This window comes from Tiliqua scincoides, chromosome 4 (assembly GCF_035046505.1).
Source record: "Tiliqua scincoides isolate rTilSci1 chromosome 4, rTilSci1.hap2, whole genome shotgun sequence".
NCBI classification, from domain to species: Eukaryota; Metazoa; Chordata; class Lepidosauria; order Squamata; family Scincidae; genus Tiliqua; species Tiliqua scincoides.
Window position 1 is genome coordinate 224,072,343 of NC_089824.1, and position 18,643 is coordinate 224,090,985.

At 58.1% G+C, this 18,643-nt stretch overlaps 1 protein-coding gene across 1 annotated transcript in view; it reads left to right on the forward strand.

Annotated features, from left to right (window-relative positions):
- Positions 1-5,412, forward strand: part of CDH22 (cadherin 22) — a 74,734-nt gene extending 69,322 nt beyond the window's left edge. Inside the window, exons 10-12 of the mRNA XM_066624760.1 lie at positions 544-661; positions 4,115-4,366; positions 4,891-5,412. Of these exons, the coding sequence (XP_066480857.1) occupies positions 544-661; positions 4,115-4,366; positions 4,891-5,411 (891 nt within the window). The 3' untranslated portion in view covers position 5,412. The remainder of the gene's footprint in view (positions 1-543; positions 662-4,114; positions 4,367-4,890) is intronic.
- The last annotated feature ends 13,231 nt before the right edge of the window (positions 5,413-18,643 follow it).

Sequence of the window (18,643 nt, forward strand, 5' to 3'; positions counted from 1 at the left end):
ACCAGATAACAAGAGACCTGCATCCTGGTGCCCTCCCTTGCATCTGGCATTCTGACATAACCCATTTCTAAAATCAGGAGGTTGCGCATACACATCATGGCTTGTACCCCATAATGGATTTTTCCTCCAGAAACTTGTCCAATCCCCTTTTAAAGGATTTTGAAACTTGGTGGTTCTGAAACTAGCAGAGAGCGGTTGGGGAAGCCCTGAGGCTGGGAGGGCAGTAAGATGGGGTGGCAGGAAAGGCCCGCCCTGCTTTCTGCAGCGGAGTCGTGGACCTCCACAGAGGGACAAGGGCTCCTCTTCAGACTCCAGTGCCATTCCGCCCCTTTGGCTTCTATCTGCTTCCCAGCTGAGACCCAAAGCTGTGGGTGTGGGTCGGGCCGGGAGCCTCCAGATGACTGCTGTGGGAGGTTGGCACAGGCCCAGGTCCCTCCTGTTGTTGTGGAAGCAGTGCGCAGGCAGGCCTCCACTAGCCGGGTTTCCCAAAGTGGCTCCCTGCCCCTTCCGCCTCCTGAGCTGGGCTGTGCTTCCTCCCTGCAGCTGATCCAGACCATCAGCGTGGTGGATCGGGACGAGCCCCAGAGTGGGCACCGCTTCTACTTCGCGCTGGCCCCGGAAGCTGCCAGTAGTCCCCATTTCTCCCTGCTGGATGTCGAGGGTGAGTCTGACCAGCTCCCTCTGCAGCATCTGTGGGTCCTCCCTCACCCCTCCTGCTTTTCCCAGAATGTCCCCAGCCACTGCAGGCAGGCCAGACTTTGCCACCCCTGCCCTCATGGCTGGGGGTCAGCAGGCCTGCCCCCCCAGCACAGACTTGCTTCTGCTGTCGTGGCTCCCGTGCAGAGTGTCTGGAACCCGGCCTCCTTTCACGCCTCCCCAGCCCTGCTTATCCCATCAGAGCCCCTGTTCTCCTTGTGACCTCCCCCATCCTCCTTGGCTCCCCTCTGCACTTTCTCGGGCGCTGCATAAATATCAGTGGTGACAAACTGCCGCCAACGGCCCATCTGTTTCTTAGTACACATTTTAGCCAGTTTTGAGATGTGATTTATAAATATTGCTGTTGGAGCCAAGATGAGACACTGATGGATGCCAGCCCAGATGGAGACGCAAAAAGCTCTTGCTTAAATCTTGTCCTTTTACATCCTGTGTAGCGCTGGGAAGTGTCCCCAGGCACGTCACAAGTCCTTGCACCGCTTGTCCTTGCTGGCACTCCTGGGGCTGTGGTTGTGACTGGGCAGGGCATGCGTGTGGGCACGCCCCGGGAGCCCTGCTGCAATGTGGCTACCTCCAGCAGGGGACCTGGGGGAGAATGCGGGGCTCCACCTGGTTCTATCCCGCTCATCGCAACCTATTCTGACTTCACCTGATGTACTTCCTCCTGCTGCCCAGCCATACTCACAAGTCTCAAGGTCTGCAGCCTCCAAGCAAGGGCCCTTCCTTGTCTGCCTGCCTGTTGGAATCCAGGTGAAGGCTGCTAAGCCATAGGAGGAATTCTCTGTGGATGCTGGACTGGACTGCGGTGCCACCTGATTTCTGCTATGGCCATACCTCCCTTCTGCAGCTGCTGGAGGGCCCAAAATCCAACAGGTGCAGCACTTCCCATCACTGCATCTTCCTGTTGGGAAGGGTTGCACCTGTGGTATCTCCGCCTGCTCTGCTGCGGCAGCCCTTCTGCAGCCTGAGCCATGGAGCGGGTGTGGATGTGCCTTGCCCAGCTGGGCAGGTGCTGGGGAGGAGTGTGTCTGTCTGTGGGCAGGGCAAACGCAGCTTCTTCTGCTCCCTGCCCTGTTGGAGCTTCCTGTTCTGCCCTTTGCTGGCAAAGAAGGTCTTTGCTGCGAGTCAACAGCCAGTCGTCTCTCCGCTGCCCCACTGCCCTCCCCCTTGTGCTGGTTTTCTCCTGATACTCCTCACTACCACTGCAGTCAGCTGCATGGCACCTCCTGCGTGCACAGAGCGCTGTATATGTGGGCCATAAGAACAGCCCCGCTGGATCAGGCCAAAGGCCCATCTAGTCCAGCCTCCTGTATCTCACAGCGGCCCACCAGATGCCCAGGGAGCACACCAGATAACAAGAGACCTGCAAGGCTTCCTGGGAATTGTAGTTGAGAACATAAGAACAGCCCCACTGGATCAGCCATAGGCCCATCTAGTCCAGCCTCCTGTATCTCACAGCGGCCCACCAAATACCCCAGGGAGCACACCAGATAACAAGAGACCTGCAAGGCTTCCTGGGAATTGTAGTTGAGAACATAAGAACAGCCCCACTGGGTCAGGCCATAGGCCCATCTAGTCCAGCCTCCTGTATCTCACAGCAGCCCACCAGATGCCCCAGGGAGCACACAAGACGACAACCTGCGTCCCGGTGCCCTCCCCTGCGTCTGACAATCCAAGGCAGCCTGCCTCTAAAACCAGGAGCTTGCACATCCCTACCATGACTTGTAACCCGTGATGAACTTTTTCTCCAGAAATTTGTCCAGTCCCCTCTCAAAGGCATCCAGGCCAGATGCCATCACTCCCAGTGCTGTTCTCCCCCTCCTGCAGCTGGGAGGACTGAGGCTGGGCAGGGAGAGGGGCCTTGGGAAGTCATGGCAGAGGCCTGAACCAAGGCACCCCCAACGCACAGCAAGAGCTCTTAACCACTAGTGCAATGGTTCTCAAACATTTGAGCACCAAGACCCACTTTTTAGAATGACAATCTATCGAGACCCACGGTGAATGATGTCATTAACCTGGAAGTGATGTCATGGCAGGAACTGGCATCATCAAGCAGGGAAATTTTTAACACCCCCCATATGACAAAATCAAATCAAATCAATCAAGTAAATTAAAAGCGTCCACTGAGTTTAAAAATTTACTTAAAATAAAGAAGGACCTTCCTAACCCTTCTAAGCAGTTGCTGATCTTTTAAAAAAAAATATCCCCAAACATCCCAAAGGCTGCAGTCATACCCACAGTTACCTGGGAGTAAGTCCCATTGATTGTCATGTTAAAACCATATCCATAGTAGTCTGGTAAAAGTACAGATCTGTAACATTTCCCCAAATGCACGTACCATAGTAGCATCAATTCTAATATATTAAAATACAAATTGAAATTAATGGGGACCCACCTGAAATTGACTTAAGACCCACCTAGTGGGTTCCGACTCAGTTTGCGAAATGCTGCACTAATAGGAAAGTACTCCAAGATGTGGCCTTCTGGCCCCTCATTCCACACATGCTCTGTGTCAACCCAGCCCCAGGCTGGATCCTGATCCTGTCCAGAGGACATGCGCTGGACCAAGGCCAGGGGGGTTCTGAGGACCTCTCCTTGCCTTCCTTCTGCAGGTGTCCCTCCTGCACAAATGCGATGCTATGTGCGGTGTGGGGAAAGCCCCTCAGAAAAGTCACAGGCAGGAGGGCACACGTGTGGGTCAGGGCCAGTTGGGGGTTATTCGAGAGTCTCACAGGAGGGCTACTGGTTCTGCAGGGCCAGGCAAGGCCTGCAAGGTGAGGACTTGGGAATTCCCACGGCTGAGCCAGGCAAGAGATGGAGGCAGGAGCTGCGGGGAGCCGGGGGCTGGGAACGACCAACCTCCTGGCAGGCAGCAGTAGCACCAGGACGTGGGGGGCCCTGGGACTTGTCACCCCTGTGCCAGAGGAGGGCAGGGTCAAGATCCAACTGTCAGCCTGAGGGAGGGGGTGGTAGGCTGAGGTTCTGTCACCTGGGCCCCCGAACAGTCCCAGAGCCTCTGCTCACCTCTTGCACTCCACTGGACAAGGGCGGCCTTAAAGAGTCCTCAGGATCTTTGTCCTTCCCTCCTGCTGCACCCATTTTCAGTTGCTGCCCCTTTCCACAGGCTCCTGTTGGGCTGGGAAGGCAAGTGCTGGTTCCCTCCAGTGGGTGGGGCAGACACTGAATGGAAATGTCCACAGCATTTATGTAGCGGGCAGCAGTGGCTGCCCTCTGGGGCTGCAGAGCTGGCAGGGAGCGGCACAGCAGCTCGTGTTGCCACCTGATGGGTGCCAGTGCCCATCCCAGACCCCAGTGGGCGGCGATGGCATTGGTGAAGAGCATGTGGCCTGGCAGAAGGGCCGCCTGGGGCTTCCTCGCAGCTCCCTCTCTTTCCCCACAGACAACATGGCCGCAGTGCACACGCAGCGCCCCGGCTTCAACCGCCAGGAGCAGGACCTCTTCCTGCTGCCCATCCTGGTCGTGGACAGCGGGCTGCCTGCGCTCAGCAGCACGGGGACCCTCACCATCCGCGTCTGTGGCTGCGACAGCTCTGGGGCCATCCAGTCCTGCAACACCACGGCCTACGGCATGCCTGCCTCGCTCAGCCCCGGGGCACTCATCGCCCTGCTGGTCTGTGTCCTCATCCTGGTCGGTGAGTGCCCGCCCCCTGCCGCTGCTGCGCCCTCCGTCTCCCCCCAGCCTCCAGGAGCAGGCGGGCCCCTTGGCACAGAGAGGGCTGCAGGACAGCCAGGCCTGCAATCCTGCCTGCGGGGGTGGCCTGGGTTCCTCCCCAGGCGGGGAAGCATCAGGCCTGCAGCTGGAGCCAGTGTGTGGGGGAGGGGGGCAGCCCTGGAGTGGGGGAGCCCAGGCAGCAAATGCCCTGGGCGCGGAGCCTTGCCTGCTTTTAGGACCACGTGGAAGCCTCCCACTGCCCTCAGAGGCACAGTTCAAAACAATGGGGACGTTTCAGGAGGCTTCCGCGAGGCTCCATGCGCTCCAGGTAAGTGGGGGGGGGCGGATTTCTGCGCAGAGCGATGGCAGCATCCCTCGCGAGGTGCCGTCACGGACCTTAGCCCTGGGGCTCGGGGCTGGGGAGGTCCGCTACTGCCGGGCAGCACCGGTCCCTCTGCCTGAGAGTGCAGCCGCCCCTCCCCTGAGCATCCTCTCCCCCTCCAGTCCTGGTTCTTCTTATCCTGACGCTGAAGCGCCACCAGAAGGGACACCTGACTTCGGAGGAGGACGAGGACATGCGTGACAATGTGATCAAGTACAACGACGAGGGGGGCGGCGAGCAGGACACCGAAGCCTACGACATGTCGGCCTTGCGCAGCCTGTACGACTTCGCAGAGACGAAGGGGGGTGGCGGGGGCGAGGGAGGCCCCGGCCTGCCCTCGGAGCTGCACTCCCTGCCGCAGTGGGGCCAGGCCCCCGACCGGGACTTCTCCATCTTCAGAGACTACATAAGCAGGAAGGTGGGGCAGGCGGACGAGGACCCCTCAGTGCCCCCCTACGACTCCTTCCAGACCTACGCCTTTGAGGGAGCCGCCTCGCCCCCGGCCTCCCTCAGCTCCATCGCCTCTCGCTCCACTGGCTCGGAGCAGGACTTCGCCTATCTCAGCAGCTGGGGGCCCCGCTTCAGGCAGCTGGCCGCACTGTACGCTGGCCGCCGGGGAGAGGATGGCCGCGAGGAGGCCTAGGTCCGGACTCCCAGGCCACCTCTCCCGGCAGAGGGAGCTGCTGCGGGCCGTGCCCTGTGCCACAGAGCCAAGCGCCCTGGCCAGGGGGACTGGAAAGCGCTTGGGGCACACGAGGCCTGCTGGCCTCCCTGCCATTGAAACACTCCATGTTCACTTGAGAGAGAGAGAGAGTCCAACACCAGCCAGCCAGGGTTTCTCCTCTGGCAAATTATCATTTAAATAGATCTGTGTGAGGAGAGGGGGGGGGGAACCAGCGGGGGGGGGGACTGCTTTGTTGTCAAAATTGATTTTGTCACTTGAGTCCCAGCGGTTGACAAGCTTTGATTGGTTAAGCAGGGTCTCTGCCGAGAGTGTTCCCCTGCTTCTGGACCGGGTCTCTTGAGGAGGGTTCCTCTTCCTTTCAAGTCTGGTGCAGGGGCAAGGAAGGGGTGGTGCTGGTCAGGCTCCAGGGCAGCATTTTGGCTTCCACGCAAGCAAGCGGGGGCGGAGTCAACGTAAAAGTGAGGGGAGGTGGCACTTGGGGGCCAGTCCTCAGGGCTGCTTCATTGAGATGGCGTTTTCTCCCTCCCCCATGAGCCGTGGGCCCCACAGCTCAGCTTGCCTGAAGATCCCCCATGAGTGTCTGGGAAGACGGGTGGGGCTGGGGGGCTTCTGTAGGTGAGACATGTGCCCTTCCCACAGTGACGGAGGAGAGGCTTCTTGGCCCAGTTGTAGCAGGAGGGCAGCTTGGTCAGCAGGGCTGGTGCTGGGGGCTCCTGTGGTCACCACCCATAGCCTGCAGGAGTGGCCTCCTCTTGCGTGGAACGGCTGTCCAGCACCTGTGCCCCTTTCCTCCCCCCAACATGTCATCTGCAGCCATGGGTGGGGGCTCTTGGGACAGGGAAGGGGAAGTGCCTCCCTGCAGTCGTTGCTTCGGCCCCCCCACCCTGGCTTTTCTAAGCAGCCCCCTCTGGCTGCTCCCCAGTCCGCCTTTCCAGCTCTGGACAGGCAAGGGGCTTGTTCTCAGGATTTCTCCAGGTCTGCCTGGACTGCTTTGGCTTGGGAGAGGCCGGTGGGGCTCGCTTCCTCTCCAGCCGTGGCCCCTGGTCCCTGGGGCATTCACTGTGACTCCCCTTCCAAGCAGACACCTGCCCTGTGCCCCCTAGGCAGGGCTGAGTGCAGGGACGGAGCCGGCTTCGCTCCCCTCTTCCTCAGGAACCCCTTGTGGGGATGAGCTCACCTCGCCCTGTTCCGCTGGGGCAGCCAAGTCTGCAGGCCAAGCGTATACAGCGGACACTCGCCGCCCGGCTTCCACACACTGCCCCGTAAGGAGCAGCCACACCGATGACCCCGCCACAGGCACCCCTGACACTGGCACGTCCTCCTGCATTGCTTCCTCTTCGCACCTGTGCATAGGGGTGCAGGTGCCCCGCCTCTGGGGCCTTCCCTGCCAGGGCCCGGCAGGGCGAGTGGCCTCCTCCCAGACTACGTAGTGGGGCCAGCTCTGCGTTGGTTTTGGACCAGGGAAGCTGCCCACACTCCTCCTTTCCTTGCTATTTTCACAAGATCTTCTTGGACCTGGAAATAAATTATTTCCTTCTCATCTCTCTGGAGTCCGTTCTGCTTATTTCCTGGGAAGGGGGCTGGGGGAGAGCTGCTCTCTGACTGCTGGCTAGGGAAGGCTGCCCTGCCGGGGCCAGGAGGCCGGGCACAGGAGCTCCAGGCACCTTGGTGATACTGCTCCCGTGTCGGGTATCTCTCCCCCCCCCCCCCCGCTCTGCAGCCCTGTTTGTCTCTGGCAGCAAATTCCTGGTGACAGATTGCCAGTGGCCTTGCTGTGTCTCATTTTTCAGGAGGAGACGCTTTGCCCAGGAAAAGGTCAAGTTTTCTGTCTCAATTTGAATACAGCAATGGCAGCCCGTCAGGGAGGGAGGGGAAGGGGGCTGAGTGGAGGGAGGTGGGCGCAGGACTCCTGCCTGGCTAGAAAAGGGGGACTTCCTGGGTAGGGGCTGGCTGTTCAGGGGAACCTGCCCCACCTTGCAGCAGGGAGGCTTGGCTGCCCCAGTTTGCTCCCTAAAGCCGTCTGCCTTGCCGGGAGTTCCCCCCCCCCCAACAAGATGTGCAGATCAGGGGTTTGGAGAGGAAGCAAAGGGGTTGTTCCCCCAGAAATGTGTGGGGAGGGCCCCTCCAGAGTAGGGAGAGGTGCAGTGGTGGCTGTTGCCAGAGTGGGCTCCGGGCAGAGCCCCAAACCCCTTCCACTCGGACGTGGCTCTGCGCTCCAGAGGGCCGGAGTGGAATGTCTGAGCTCTGCCATTGCAGTGACTTTGAATTAGCAGGTGGATCTCGAGAGGCCGAAGACTTCACAATCCACAGATTTTTGGAATGCGTATAATTTATAATTCACAATTCATAATTTGTAATTCATGACTTCATACTTTGCAATTCCCATCAAATGGAGGGAGCCGGGGGGAGGGGGTCACTTGAAGCACCTGGCTGGCAGACGGAAGGCACGTCCCCCCCCAGGCAGAGCCCCCTTCAGTTGTGGCTGTTTCTGAAGGTGAGCATTTCTCCATGGCATTTGCAGCCACCCCCAGCCCTTGCCTCCTGCAGAGTTCCCTGGAGGAGAAGCGGAGGAGGGATCCTACCTCGATCCAAGGCAGGCGGGGGGACCACTCCTTCCAGAGGCAGCCAGAGTGCCTGGGTTCCTCCGAGGGAAAAGTGGACCATCTTGCAACGGTGGGGAGCACCAGGGCTTGGCCCAACAGCCTACCTTAGGTTGCACTCCTTGCTGTTTGATGGCTGCTCCTGGAAGGAGTTCACTGGCCTCCAGCTGTCCCACCTGCCAGCCCGCCTGTCAGCACTTGGCCAAAGGGATTCTGCTTCTTCGCCTGTCCATATCCTATTGTGCGCCACCTGGTGTCCTGCAGGCCGTGCCCCTCAGGCAGCACCTCGAAGGGGAGCAAGTGGTGGCCTCTGCGCAAGGCTGGGCTGAGCTCAGAGGGAGTACCAGGCCCCGGCCACCGGCCACTCGATTGCCAAGGCACCAGGGTCGGGGCTGATCCAGAGAGTCTGGTCTCTGGGAGCTTGTCTGCTCTTGAGGCTCCGCAGTCAGGGAAGCAGCCTGCGGCCCCTGGAGCAGATCCTGGCGGGTGCCGGGTTTCTGGCTCTACACGGGGCCCTTCTGTGGAGCACTGTCTCTGTAAGAGCACAGCATCGTCCTCCCCAGTTGCTGGCTGAAAGCCTAGCCCAGAAGGGCTGCAGCACTAGGCAAGGAGTTATCGGAGCTGGCCCCTGCAGTCGGCTCATCCGTCACAGCCTCAGGACCACTGGGATGCCCCTGTCCCCCTTCACAGCTCCTGAGTACTGACATGGCCTCTGCTGGGAACTGGGGCTCTTCCAACTCTGCCCTCCACGACCTGCAAGCATCTCTCCTGGCTTTGTGCCCAGCAGCCTGGCTCCTGCTCATCATCGGAGATCTGCTCACTGATAGAAACTGGCACGGATGTCCACAGGCAAGGAAGATCTGGACACCAAGCCTGCCTTGGGCACCTCTAGGGCTGCCAGGTCTAGCCAGTAGGCAGCTGCCCTTCCCCACAGCACACCACCTGCTGCTTGAAGGCACAGCATGCGCAGGAGTCCGTAGGCGGCACTCTTGCTGTCCAGACCAGCAGCTCCTGTGGGGAGGCCTTCCTCCCCTCCTTCTGCTGGCTTCACCTGTATTTGTGCTTTGCTTAATGATGGGGCACAAAACTGGGAGCAGCAGTTGATAAATTGACAGACTGGAGAGTGGCACCACAAGAGTCTGTTGACATTCAAAAAAACCAAACCTGCTTACACAACTGACCCACACATGAGTAAGCTGCTGGTTGGGTAGCAGCCGTGCAGTAGGAATGGTCCAGCCGTCCCAGAAGAAGCCAGCCACAGCACTTGGGACCAAGCAGTTCAGAAAAAGGGGTCATAATCAGGGAAGGCTTAGGGCTGTGGTGCTTGGTGTGCAGAGCAAGAGAAGTGTCTCCTGCCTCTCGTGTAAGACTAGCAGGACCAGGCTGGTAGTCCAAGAAAACAGGCGGGCAAGGTGACTCAGGGTGGACAGGAGGAGGGGCCTCTCCGCACAGCGCAGCCTGTTCCCCGAGATGTGGTGATGGCCCCTGTGGAACTGGGCTGGGCAAAGGCACAGAGGGCGACAGTCCCATGTGCCACCGCTGGGCTCCACAGCTGTCTGCCTCCGAATGCCGTTTGCAGGGAGGAGTGGTGGGAGGGGGCCAGCGCTTCCCTCAAACACCTGGAAGTCCCTGTGGGAACCTGGCTACTCGTCTAGCTGGGCCCCATTTGGCCTGATCCAGCACAGCCAAGGGTCTTGTCGCTGCTGCAAAGGGTCACAGAATCAGCCGCTGTGCTGGGAGGTCTGTGTCCTCCATCCTAACATCATCTCCAGAGGAATTGGGTGTGCTGCATGGAAACGGACTGCAGCGCTCAGGCAGAGAGGGGCTCCCTTGCCCACCCGCAGCAACTATGCCTGTGTTGCAGGCTCCTGCACAAGCTATTCCCTGGCCAAGCCGGTGGAGTCACGGCTGTGCCCTAATTAAGCCAGGCAGCTGGCAGGAGATCCTGCACTTCTGTGGGAGTGGAGAGGACCCTCAGCAGCAGGTGCCAAAAGCAGCTTAGAGGCCTTCATCCTGCTTCTTCCTAGAAAACAAAATTGCTGCTTGATTGTTGGCTCTGAGCCCAGCAGGACAACATGGACACAAAAGCACAGCCAGTCGAATCCTCCACTGGGAACAGGAGTGGGGTCTGGGGGCATGTTGGGGGCACAGGAGGAACAGGTCTGCTGATGGCATGCAGAAGCGCCTGCCCCTCCCCCAATCTCCTGCAGGCAGGGGCTGGACTAAAGCAGCAGCACCATCTACCTCCAGAGAGTGATTCAGGAGAGATGGATGTGACCCACCAGGGCTGCTGAGAGACCAAAAAATCTGCACGGATGCATCTTCAACCCAGGAGGGATATCTGTCTTTGGAGCCACACAAGGTTGACCCGGGGCCTGGCTGCTGCCTCCCTCCTGCACTGGACTGCGCTGCGGGGTCTCTCCCTAGCAGCACTCTTGGCTCACCGCCTGGACTCCCTTAGGCACTGAAGGGGCCAAGTTGTGGTACTGCCAAAAGGACACCATCCTGGTCCTCTTGGTCCTCTTCGCTTCATGGTCTGAGGCAGACCTGCTAGCCAAACCCAAGGGCTTGCTGGTCTCCACCCCAAAAGGGCATGGAACAAGTCCTGGCACCCCAGAGGGTACCTATGCCTCAGGAACCGTCGCTGGAGGGGTCCTTGGTACCCCTTCCATGCCCACTGCTCTCTCGCTACCAAGGCGGGCATACCAAGAAGGGTAAGCAGCAGCACCCCAGCATCACTGGGATGGGCAGCCGGACCTGGGAGAGCTCACAGAGGGCTGAGAGGTAGAGCCACCCCACCAGCAGCTGCCTGGGAGAGTGACAGCCCCAGAGGCAGGCAGCCCGCTCTGTAAGCAGGGAGCGAGTGGGCCGCTGCAGCCACGTGCTGGGGGGCAGTGAGGGGCTAAGGGGGAGCAAGCAGTGGGCCTGTTGCAGAGCCATGTGCAGAGCAGACCTCCCACTCCGGACACAGGTGCATTAGGCATGCAGGGGCTGGCGGGGGGGGGAGGGGGGAGGCCTGCTGCTGGCTTTGATGGAAGGCGCTGCAGTGCAACTCCTGTGAGCCTCTCCTGGCAGGTAATTAGTTTCTGGGTGCTCAGGAGTGTTCAGAAGCAGCTGAGCTGAAAGGCAACTGGCATTTCCTGGAGTTGAAAGGCAAACAGGCGCAGGGGAGGGGGGCGCAGGCAGGCAGGCAGGCTGGGATCTGTGCAAGCAAAAATGGGGGGCCATTTGGCTTTGTGGCAGCCCCTCCAGGCCAAGAGTGTCTTGCAGGGAGTCCAGGCTGGTCATGAGCCCCCCTTGGTTCTCCTGCTAGAGGGCAGAGGCAGGCCAGGTTCCTCCCAGGGGGACACACCAGGGGGAGAGACGAGACAGCCTAGGGGACTCCTGCAGCCCCGCCTTCCCCAGCAGCACAGTTCCCCCTCTGGCAGAAGAAGGCTGCCTGCTCTGCTGGGCTCCAGGCCCGGGCGTCTCTCCCACGCCTTGCAGGTCTGTCAAGGCAGCTCCTCTCCCCAGAGAAGTGGCTCCTGCCCCACAAGCCTGGCTTCAAATAGTGACTGCACCCCTCCCAGGCTGGCAAGGGCACAGCCCCCTCCAGCCGCCAGAGGGGCGGACAGCTTGTGGTCAGGAGTCTGGCACTCCCAGCAGTGGCTGGGCCTGGCAGGGAGCAGCTGTCGGGCAGCGTTCCACCACACGTACGGGCTGCCAGCTAAGAGGCCTCATGACAACCTCCCTGCCACACCTCCGTTGTTCCAGGCTAATTGCCCAGAAGGCTTCATGAGCAGCGGGCAGCCTCCCTCTCCTCTGGGGGGGAAGGGCAGGCAGAGATCTGCACAGGTGCTTCTCTTGGCCTCCTTGCACAAGAGACTTGCCCAGTGCCCCTTCTTTCCCCAAGTTCTGCCTGTTCTTCTCCAGGGGGAGGGCCCACCAGCAGCCCTGACGTTCAGATGATCGAAAGGCACAGACTGGGTTGACATTTGCAGAACCATCCACCGCAGGAGCCTTTGCCTTCTCCTCGCTCTGCCCTGTGGAAGGAACAAGACAACACCAGTGACATTAGGAGCACTGTGATGGCTCTTGGCAGAGGGGGTGCACAAGGGGGGCGGCCAGGGTGCCCCTCCCTTCCTGGCCCTGCCCTGCAGGAGTGACCCAGGCGAGCCTCCAGATTGATGAAAGGCCAGTGGAGCTGCCTGGGCCCACCCTTCCTAATCAGGGAGCCGAGCACAGACCCCCAGGGCACAGTGTTACCTGGTGTGCTCCCTGGGGGACTTGGTGGGCCGCTGTGAGATACAGGAAGCTGGACTAGATGGGCCCCAGGCCTGATCCAGTGGGGCTGTTCTCATGTTCTTCATGCCCACTTCTTGTGACACCTACTTTGTTGGCATCTGGCCACCTGCCTGGAGCCTTGAAGCATGTGCACCATTGTGCTGATGTGGTTTTTCCTCATTGCTCAGGCATCACAGGTGCACTCAGCAGCCAACTGGGTGCTTGTCACATGCTTAATCTCAGGAACTAGAAGGGTCTCTAGGGGGCTGCAGGGTGGGTGGAGCACCCCTGGTGACACCATTGGACGGTGTTTTTCCATGGTATGTTTGCTCACCACTAGCCAGAGGTGGGATCTCAAAAAGAAAACAGTCTCCACCTTTTTTTTCCTGAACTTTTTCTGTGGAAAGTAGGGAGCTGAAACTTGTTCCCTGAACTTTTTTCAGATTGTTGGGGTGACCCCAGTTTATGCACCAAGAGGACAAAGGTCACTGTTTTAGGGCCCCTGCACCCCTGGAATTGTTTGTATTCATTCCCCTTCCCCACTGTAATTAAAAATGGAAGTCTGGCATATTATAATATGGATTCCAGCCATATTTGTTCATATTTATCACTTTGCATAATTTGCTCCTTCTTTTCTGGGCCTCACTGGGTCAGGTCTACCCACTGGGAGGTGCCCCCACCTACAGCCACAGCAACTGTACCCGTGGCTAAGGTTCCCTCTCCAATCATCAGCTGAGGCTTTGGAGCCCAGGCCTACTGATGTGAAGCCCAGGGCCCCACTCCTGGTAGACCTGGTCTCCTGTATAGTGTGGTGCAGGAGGTCCTTGATGATGATGACCCCATGAGTTACTGCGCTGGGTGACACCAACCCTGTGACGCCACCATCAGGAACCCTCCCAGCAGCCCTGGAAGGGAGAGTGGCAGGATGAGCTCCACGTTGCAGGATGGTGGTCTTCCCTGAGGCCTACTGGGAGTCTGTGGCCAAGGTGAGTGCTGACCTGGGCTTGCAGCTCAAGCTCATCCCCATGCTGTGATTTGGGATGGAGAGGTGTGAACAGGAGGCCTGGAGTGCTGGCTATGCAGCAGAGGCCCCTCATCGGGGGGGGGGCAGGGAGGGCTCCGCCTGCTTCCTGGAAGCAGGGGGGGGCAGGCCACTGCCAAACCCCAGCCCCACACGTTGATTCCCAGGCCCTGAGTTGCAAATGTGGCTTCCCTGACAGAGAGGCATTTTGCTCATTGTGCACTCAAGCTGTGTGAGCGACTCTGGGCATCCTTGGAGACCTGTCAGCAAGCTGAGAACATGCAACCCCCCCCCCCAGCAAGCGTGACCCCTGGGCTCTCTCTGCCCCCCACTGGTTTTCCTTGTTGTCTGCCTACGAGAAGCCACTCCCTGGGTGGGGCTTTCTCTCTGCTGCCCCCTTAGGGTGGAACCTGGTGCTGCAGGCCCACAGGTCCCCCTTCAGACCAGGACTGGCACTGAGCGAGTGATTGGCGTCCCTTAGCGACGCAGCCCTCCTCAGTCTGTGACTGTTGACAAGGAGGTGTTGTCTCTTCACCTGCCACCATTTACACACACGGACATGCACCCTGGATCAGGTCCCTGGTGCTCAGCACCCCCCAGGGTGAGGCTGTGCCCTTTTTCCAGTGCCAGGGAAGCAGTGAGGCGGCGCCACAGGGGTCTGCAGTGGATTCTGGCATTTGCTCAGTCCAACTGACCCCTGGTGCTCTCATCCAGGGGGGCGGGCAGGGAGGGAGGGAGGGAGGAATTACCTGGAATGAACTGATTAATCTCTTTAAATAACTTCGAGCCCCCCTCCCCAGCCCCAAGTTAATCTCCTCTAAATGGTTGGAGTGCTATTCCTGGGCTCCAATCAATATGCGGCCTGCTTAGCTTTTCATATGTAATTCACAGTCATTGCAGGAGCGCCTTTGGAGCAAATGACATTGTCGAGGCAGCAGCCAGGCTGGAGGAAGGCCAGGATCAATTAGCTTGACGCTCCTGCGGGGGTGTGTTGGATGCATGAGGTGGGGGGGGAGCCAGCATCACTTCTGTTGGCCATAGCAGCTGGAGCAGGGGCCATGTGGGGGTGGCAATGAAATAAAGGTGGGCACACCTGCCTTTTCGAGAGAAACCAAAGAGTGAGGCTGCCACCCCTGTTTGCAGGAGCTCAGCCCATGCTTGCTGGAACGCCCCAATTGTGGCCCTGATGACAAGAGATGGGCTCCCCAGAGCCTCACCGCTCCTGTGGGGAGGGAGCCGTGGCAGAGCCCTTTGGAGCCCTTTTCTGGTGACAAGAGCTGCTCTGAAAAGAGGCTGAAGTGGCCAGGAGGGGACTCTGGCAGCAAGGATCAGGTGGGGGACGGGTGTCAGGAATTTGTCTTGGCTCACGCCAAGAATTTATTTTGAAGCATTTATTTTAAAAATATATAACCGAACCTCAGGAGACTTGGGGGAGCTGACAAATAAATGAAAAACCAAGTACACTCAGAGCAAGAGAATTGCTAACGGAATAACAGAAAACCCAACAGAAAGATCACCAGAGTGTATTAAGGGGGCAAAATTACAGAAGATCTCTGTCAATGGTAGGACAAAACAACCTTCAGCTGATGGCGAAGAACATGCAGGGAAGGGGCCACCCACAGGTCTAGGGGCAAGGAGTTCCACAGCGCGAAGACTTTTATGAACACCAACCTCCCACTGGTGGCATACCTTGCAGGAGAGACTCCTGAAAGGCCTTGAGAGGCAGGCTGAGTCCTGCAGGAGACTTGAGCTTGGTCGGGCTTGCAGGACAAGGGCCTGCACTTGGAGTGATGCCTGGAAGCAGACTGTGTCCAGCCTCAGCAGAACCATTGTGGCTGTGTTCTGGGCCAGTGGAAGGGCCCAAGCTATCCTCAGAGGTAGCCCCACACACAACATTGTGGGGGGCAGGGCCCCTTCTTCATCCTAAAGCTTGTGCATGTGGGCACAATCCACCACATCCACCACATCCACCACTTGTGCATGTGGGCACAGGGGTGTGTAATTAGTCTGTGGAACTCTTTGCCACAGGAAGTAGTGATGGCATCTTGCCTGGATGCCTTTAAAAGGGGATTGGACAAATTTCTGGAGGAAAAGTTCATTACGGGTCACAAGTCATTTATTTATTTATTTATTGGATTTGTGTTCTGCCTTTCTCCCCGAAGGGCACCCAAGGCACCTAACAATCAAGTTAAAAATACAGATGAACATTAAAAATACACAACACTTAAAAACAATTAAAATAAGATAAAATACATAGCAGCAGACGCAAGCTCTTGGTTTTAGAGGCAGGCTGCCTCTGATTGCCAGATGCAGGGGAGGGCACCAGGATGCAGGTTGTGTCTGTTGTCTTGTGTGCTCCTTGGGGTACTTGGTGGGCCACAGTGAGATACAGGAAGCTGGACTAGATGGGCCTTTGGCCTGATCCAGTGGGGCTCTTCTTCTTATGCACAGGCACACTGGTGCAAACGAGCCGGCTTTTCCGTACGGAGTTTTGCAGGAGCAGTCTGGCCTGGGAGTGCGGTGGTGAAGTGCAGGAGGGGTCGGCAACCCTTCCAAGCTGAAGGCAGACGAGGAAGGGAACACAGGCACTTGCCAAGCTGTGCTCTCACCAGTCCATTGGCCAAGTCCACCCACCTGACCATGGCCAAGGGGAACTTCAAGGGGTTGAGCCACGGCCTCCCAGCAGAAGGGGAACATCTTGACCTCCCCAGCATCAGCCAAGTAATTGGAACCGGCTGGCACAGAGAAGGTGGGCCTGCCTTGGGCTGAAGCGCCCTGCTGCTCGGAGCCCAAAACGGGTGTCTAGGCAGGGCCGTTTGGCTTGTTTTCATTGGTCTGCAGTTCAGTTCACCTACTGGTCCCTTCTGGTTCTGACCCCTTGCTGTTTTCTCCTGGCCAGAGCATTCACACCCTGACTCAGGCATGGGGGCAGAGGCCGGGGGCCAGCCAGGCGGATGGGCTGCTTGGATCACTCTTCAAGCAGCCAGCTTCTGTGTGAGGGAACCTGGATATTGGCTCCCCCCCCCCACTCCAAGGTGGGGTGGAATGATCAAAGGCACCCCTTTCTTGGCCTTTTTGCCCCGACAGCAACATCTACTCCTTTTCTGGGCAGTTCCCGGCCAGCTGAGAGCTATCCAAGAATCAGTGGGATGTTTGTGAGGAAGGCCAATTCCATGCTCTGGATCATTAAAAAAGGGATTGAGAATAAAACAGTCAATATTACTCTGGTGTTGTAGAAATCGATGGTAAGGCCGCATCTGGAGTACTGCATACAGTTCTGGTTGCCACATCTCTGAAAGAACGCAGTGGAACTGGAAAGGGTGCAGAAGAGAGTGGCCAAAAGGATGTGTGGGCTGGGGCATCTCCCTTATGAGGAAAGGCTGCAGAGTCCGGGGCTCTTCAGCCCTGAGGAGGGGACATGATTGAGATGTATAAGAGAATGAATTGGTCGGGTATAGGGAAGTTCTTTTCCGCATGCGCAACACCAGAACCAGGCGTCATCCATTAAAACTTACTGGCAGGAGAATAAGAAGAGACCAAAAAGAAATCTTTCTTTGCCCCGCATGCTTAATCTATGGAACCCCCTTGAAGATGTCTTTAAAAGGGCATTGGACAGACTGATGGAGGAACAGTCCATCACTGCTTTCAAACCATGATGACTATAGGCCACCCCTGGGTTTTAGAGGTAGCTCATCTCTGAATGCCGGATGCCCAGGGAACGGCAACAGGATGCAAGTCTGGTGTTGTGGCATCCTGAGCTCCCTGAGGCATCCACTGTGAGATGCAGGAAGCAGGACTAGACGGACCCTGGGCCTGACCCAGCGGGCAGTGGTGGGCCTGGGGAGGGTTGGGGGGGCAAAAGCCCCAGGTGCTGCACCCCCCACCCACTGCACTGCCTCCACCTGCCTGTCGGACCCATTCAGCGGACAGGCGAAACCCGTGAGGTGCTCAAAGTGCTTGGAAAGGCTTCTGGTGCCGTCTAAAAGAGTACTTCTGGTTTCATTGGGAAACTGGAAGATCACACCAGAAGCCTCAGTTTTTCAAGCGCTCTGGAGTGTCTCACAAGGCTTTGTACACCTCGGGAAGTATCCCGGGGGTGGTGTGATGTGGGGGGTGGCATGTTGCAGACCAGTGTCCCAGGCAGCACGGGGGTCAGGTCCGTTACTGCCAGCAGATCTCTTATGTTTTTAAGGTCAGCTGCATGGGCTGTTTCTTGCTTTGCCCTCTCACTGCATTGTGAGCCACAGCAGCTCCCTGGATCACCACAAGCTCATTGCAGTAGCCTTACCGAATGGTGACAAGAGAGCATATCTGCTCTGTGGCTAAATCGTGCAGAAAGAATTGTGCAAAATAAGGGCATCGATGCAAATGTTTGTGGGTTGCAGAACTTGGCTCGTATTTGGCCTTTTTCCTACCAAACACCTGGATCTCTGCTGCCATTTGGTGTCATGAGCCCTGGACCACTGCCAGCACCACTCACTTGCAGGTAGCCCCCCCCCCCCACATCAGGGCGACGTTGTCTGCAGGCCAGCTGGCAGAGGCTTGGTGGAAGGCTCCACACCTGGGCAGAGGCAGCTAGAACCGACGTGACCCTTAAGTACTTTGGCCTCTCCACTGTAGGGTGCAGGGGCACCAAGACCACCTTCTCCCACTACTGCCCAAGATCCATATAATGGAGAAGGGCACAACTTGATCAATTCATGCAAGAGTCTGCAGTGACCAGCCAAGCTGGTTACTCAGCCTGAAGCCAGTGTGGGAAACTCCTTGGTATGCCCTAAAGAAGGCTTGAGTTGCTGGCCACCCCAAAGGTCTTTTGGGCAAGGCTAGCCTGGCACCGTGACTGTGGTCTGATCCAGGCCACTCCTGGACCAAGCCTCCCTCGGGGGGCTGCATGCCCTTTGCCCCCAGCCCAGTGACCCTGAGGGCAACTCCAGCTCTGAGGAGAACTGTCTGCTCCAATAATGCCTCTGTATATCTGGCCACCGGCAGGAGCCGACCCCAGTGGCAGACAGAGGGTGTGATTCACTTCAGCCTGCTGCTGCCCTCCTCCATCGCAGTCCCTGCCTGGGCTCACAGTGCATGCCTGCGCAGAGGCTTGGTCCACTGTGGAGCCCTCCCTTCCTCTCTCCTGTTGGCAGGAAGCCACCCCCCTCCCCATTGCCTGGGGAGAGGGAATCCTGGCTGTTTCCATCAGCCATTGTTCAGCCAGACTGTAATTTTCCAAGATGTCATTCTAATTCCGGCGGGGAAGCTTATTACTTGTGATCTACCCATAAAGCCACGCAGTGACTTACGAGGGGATGTCA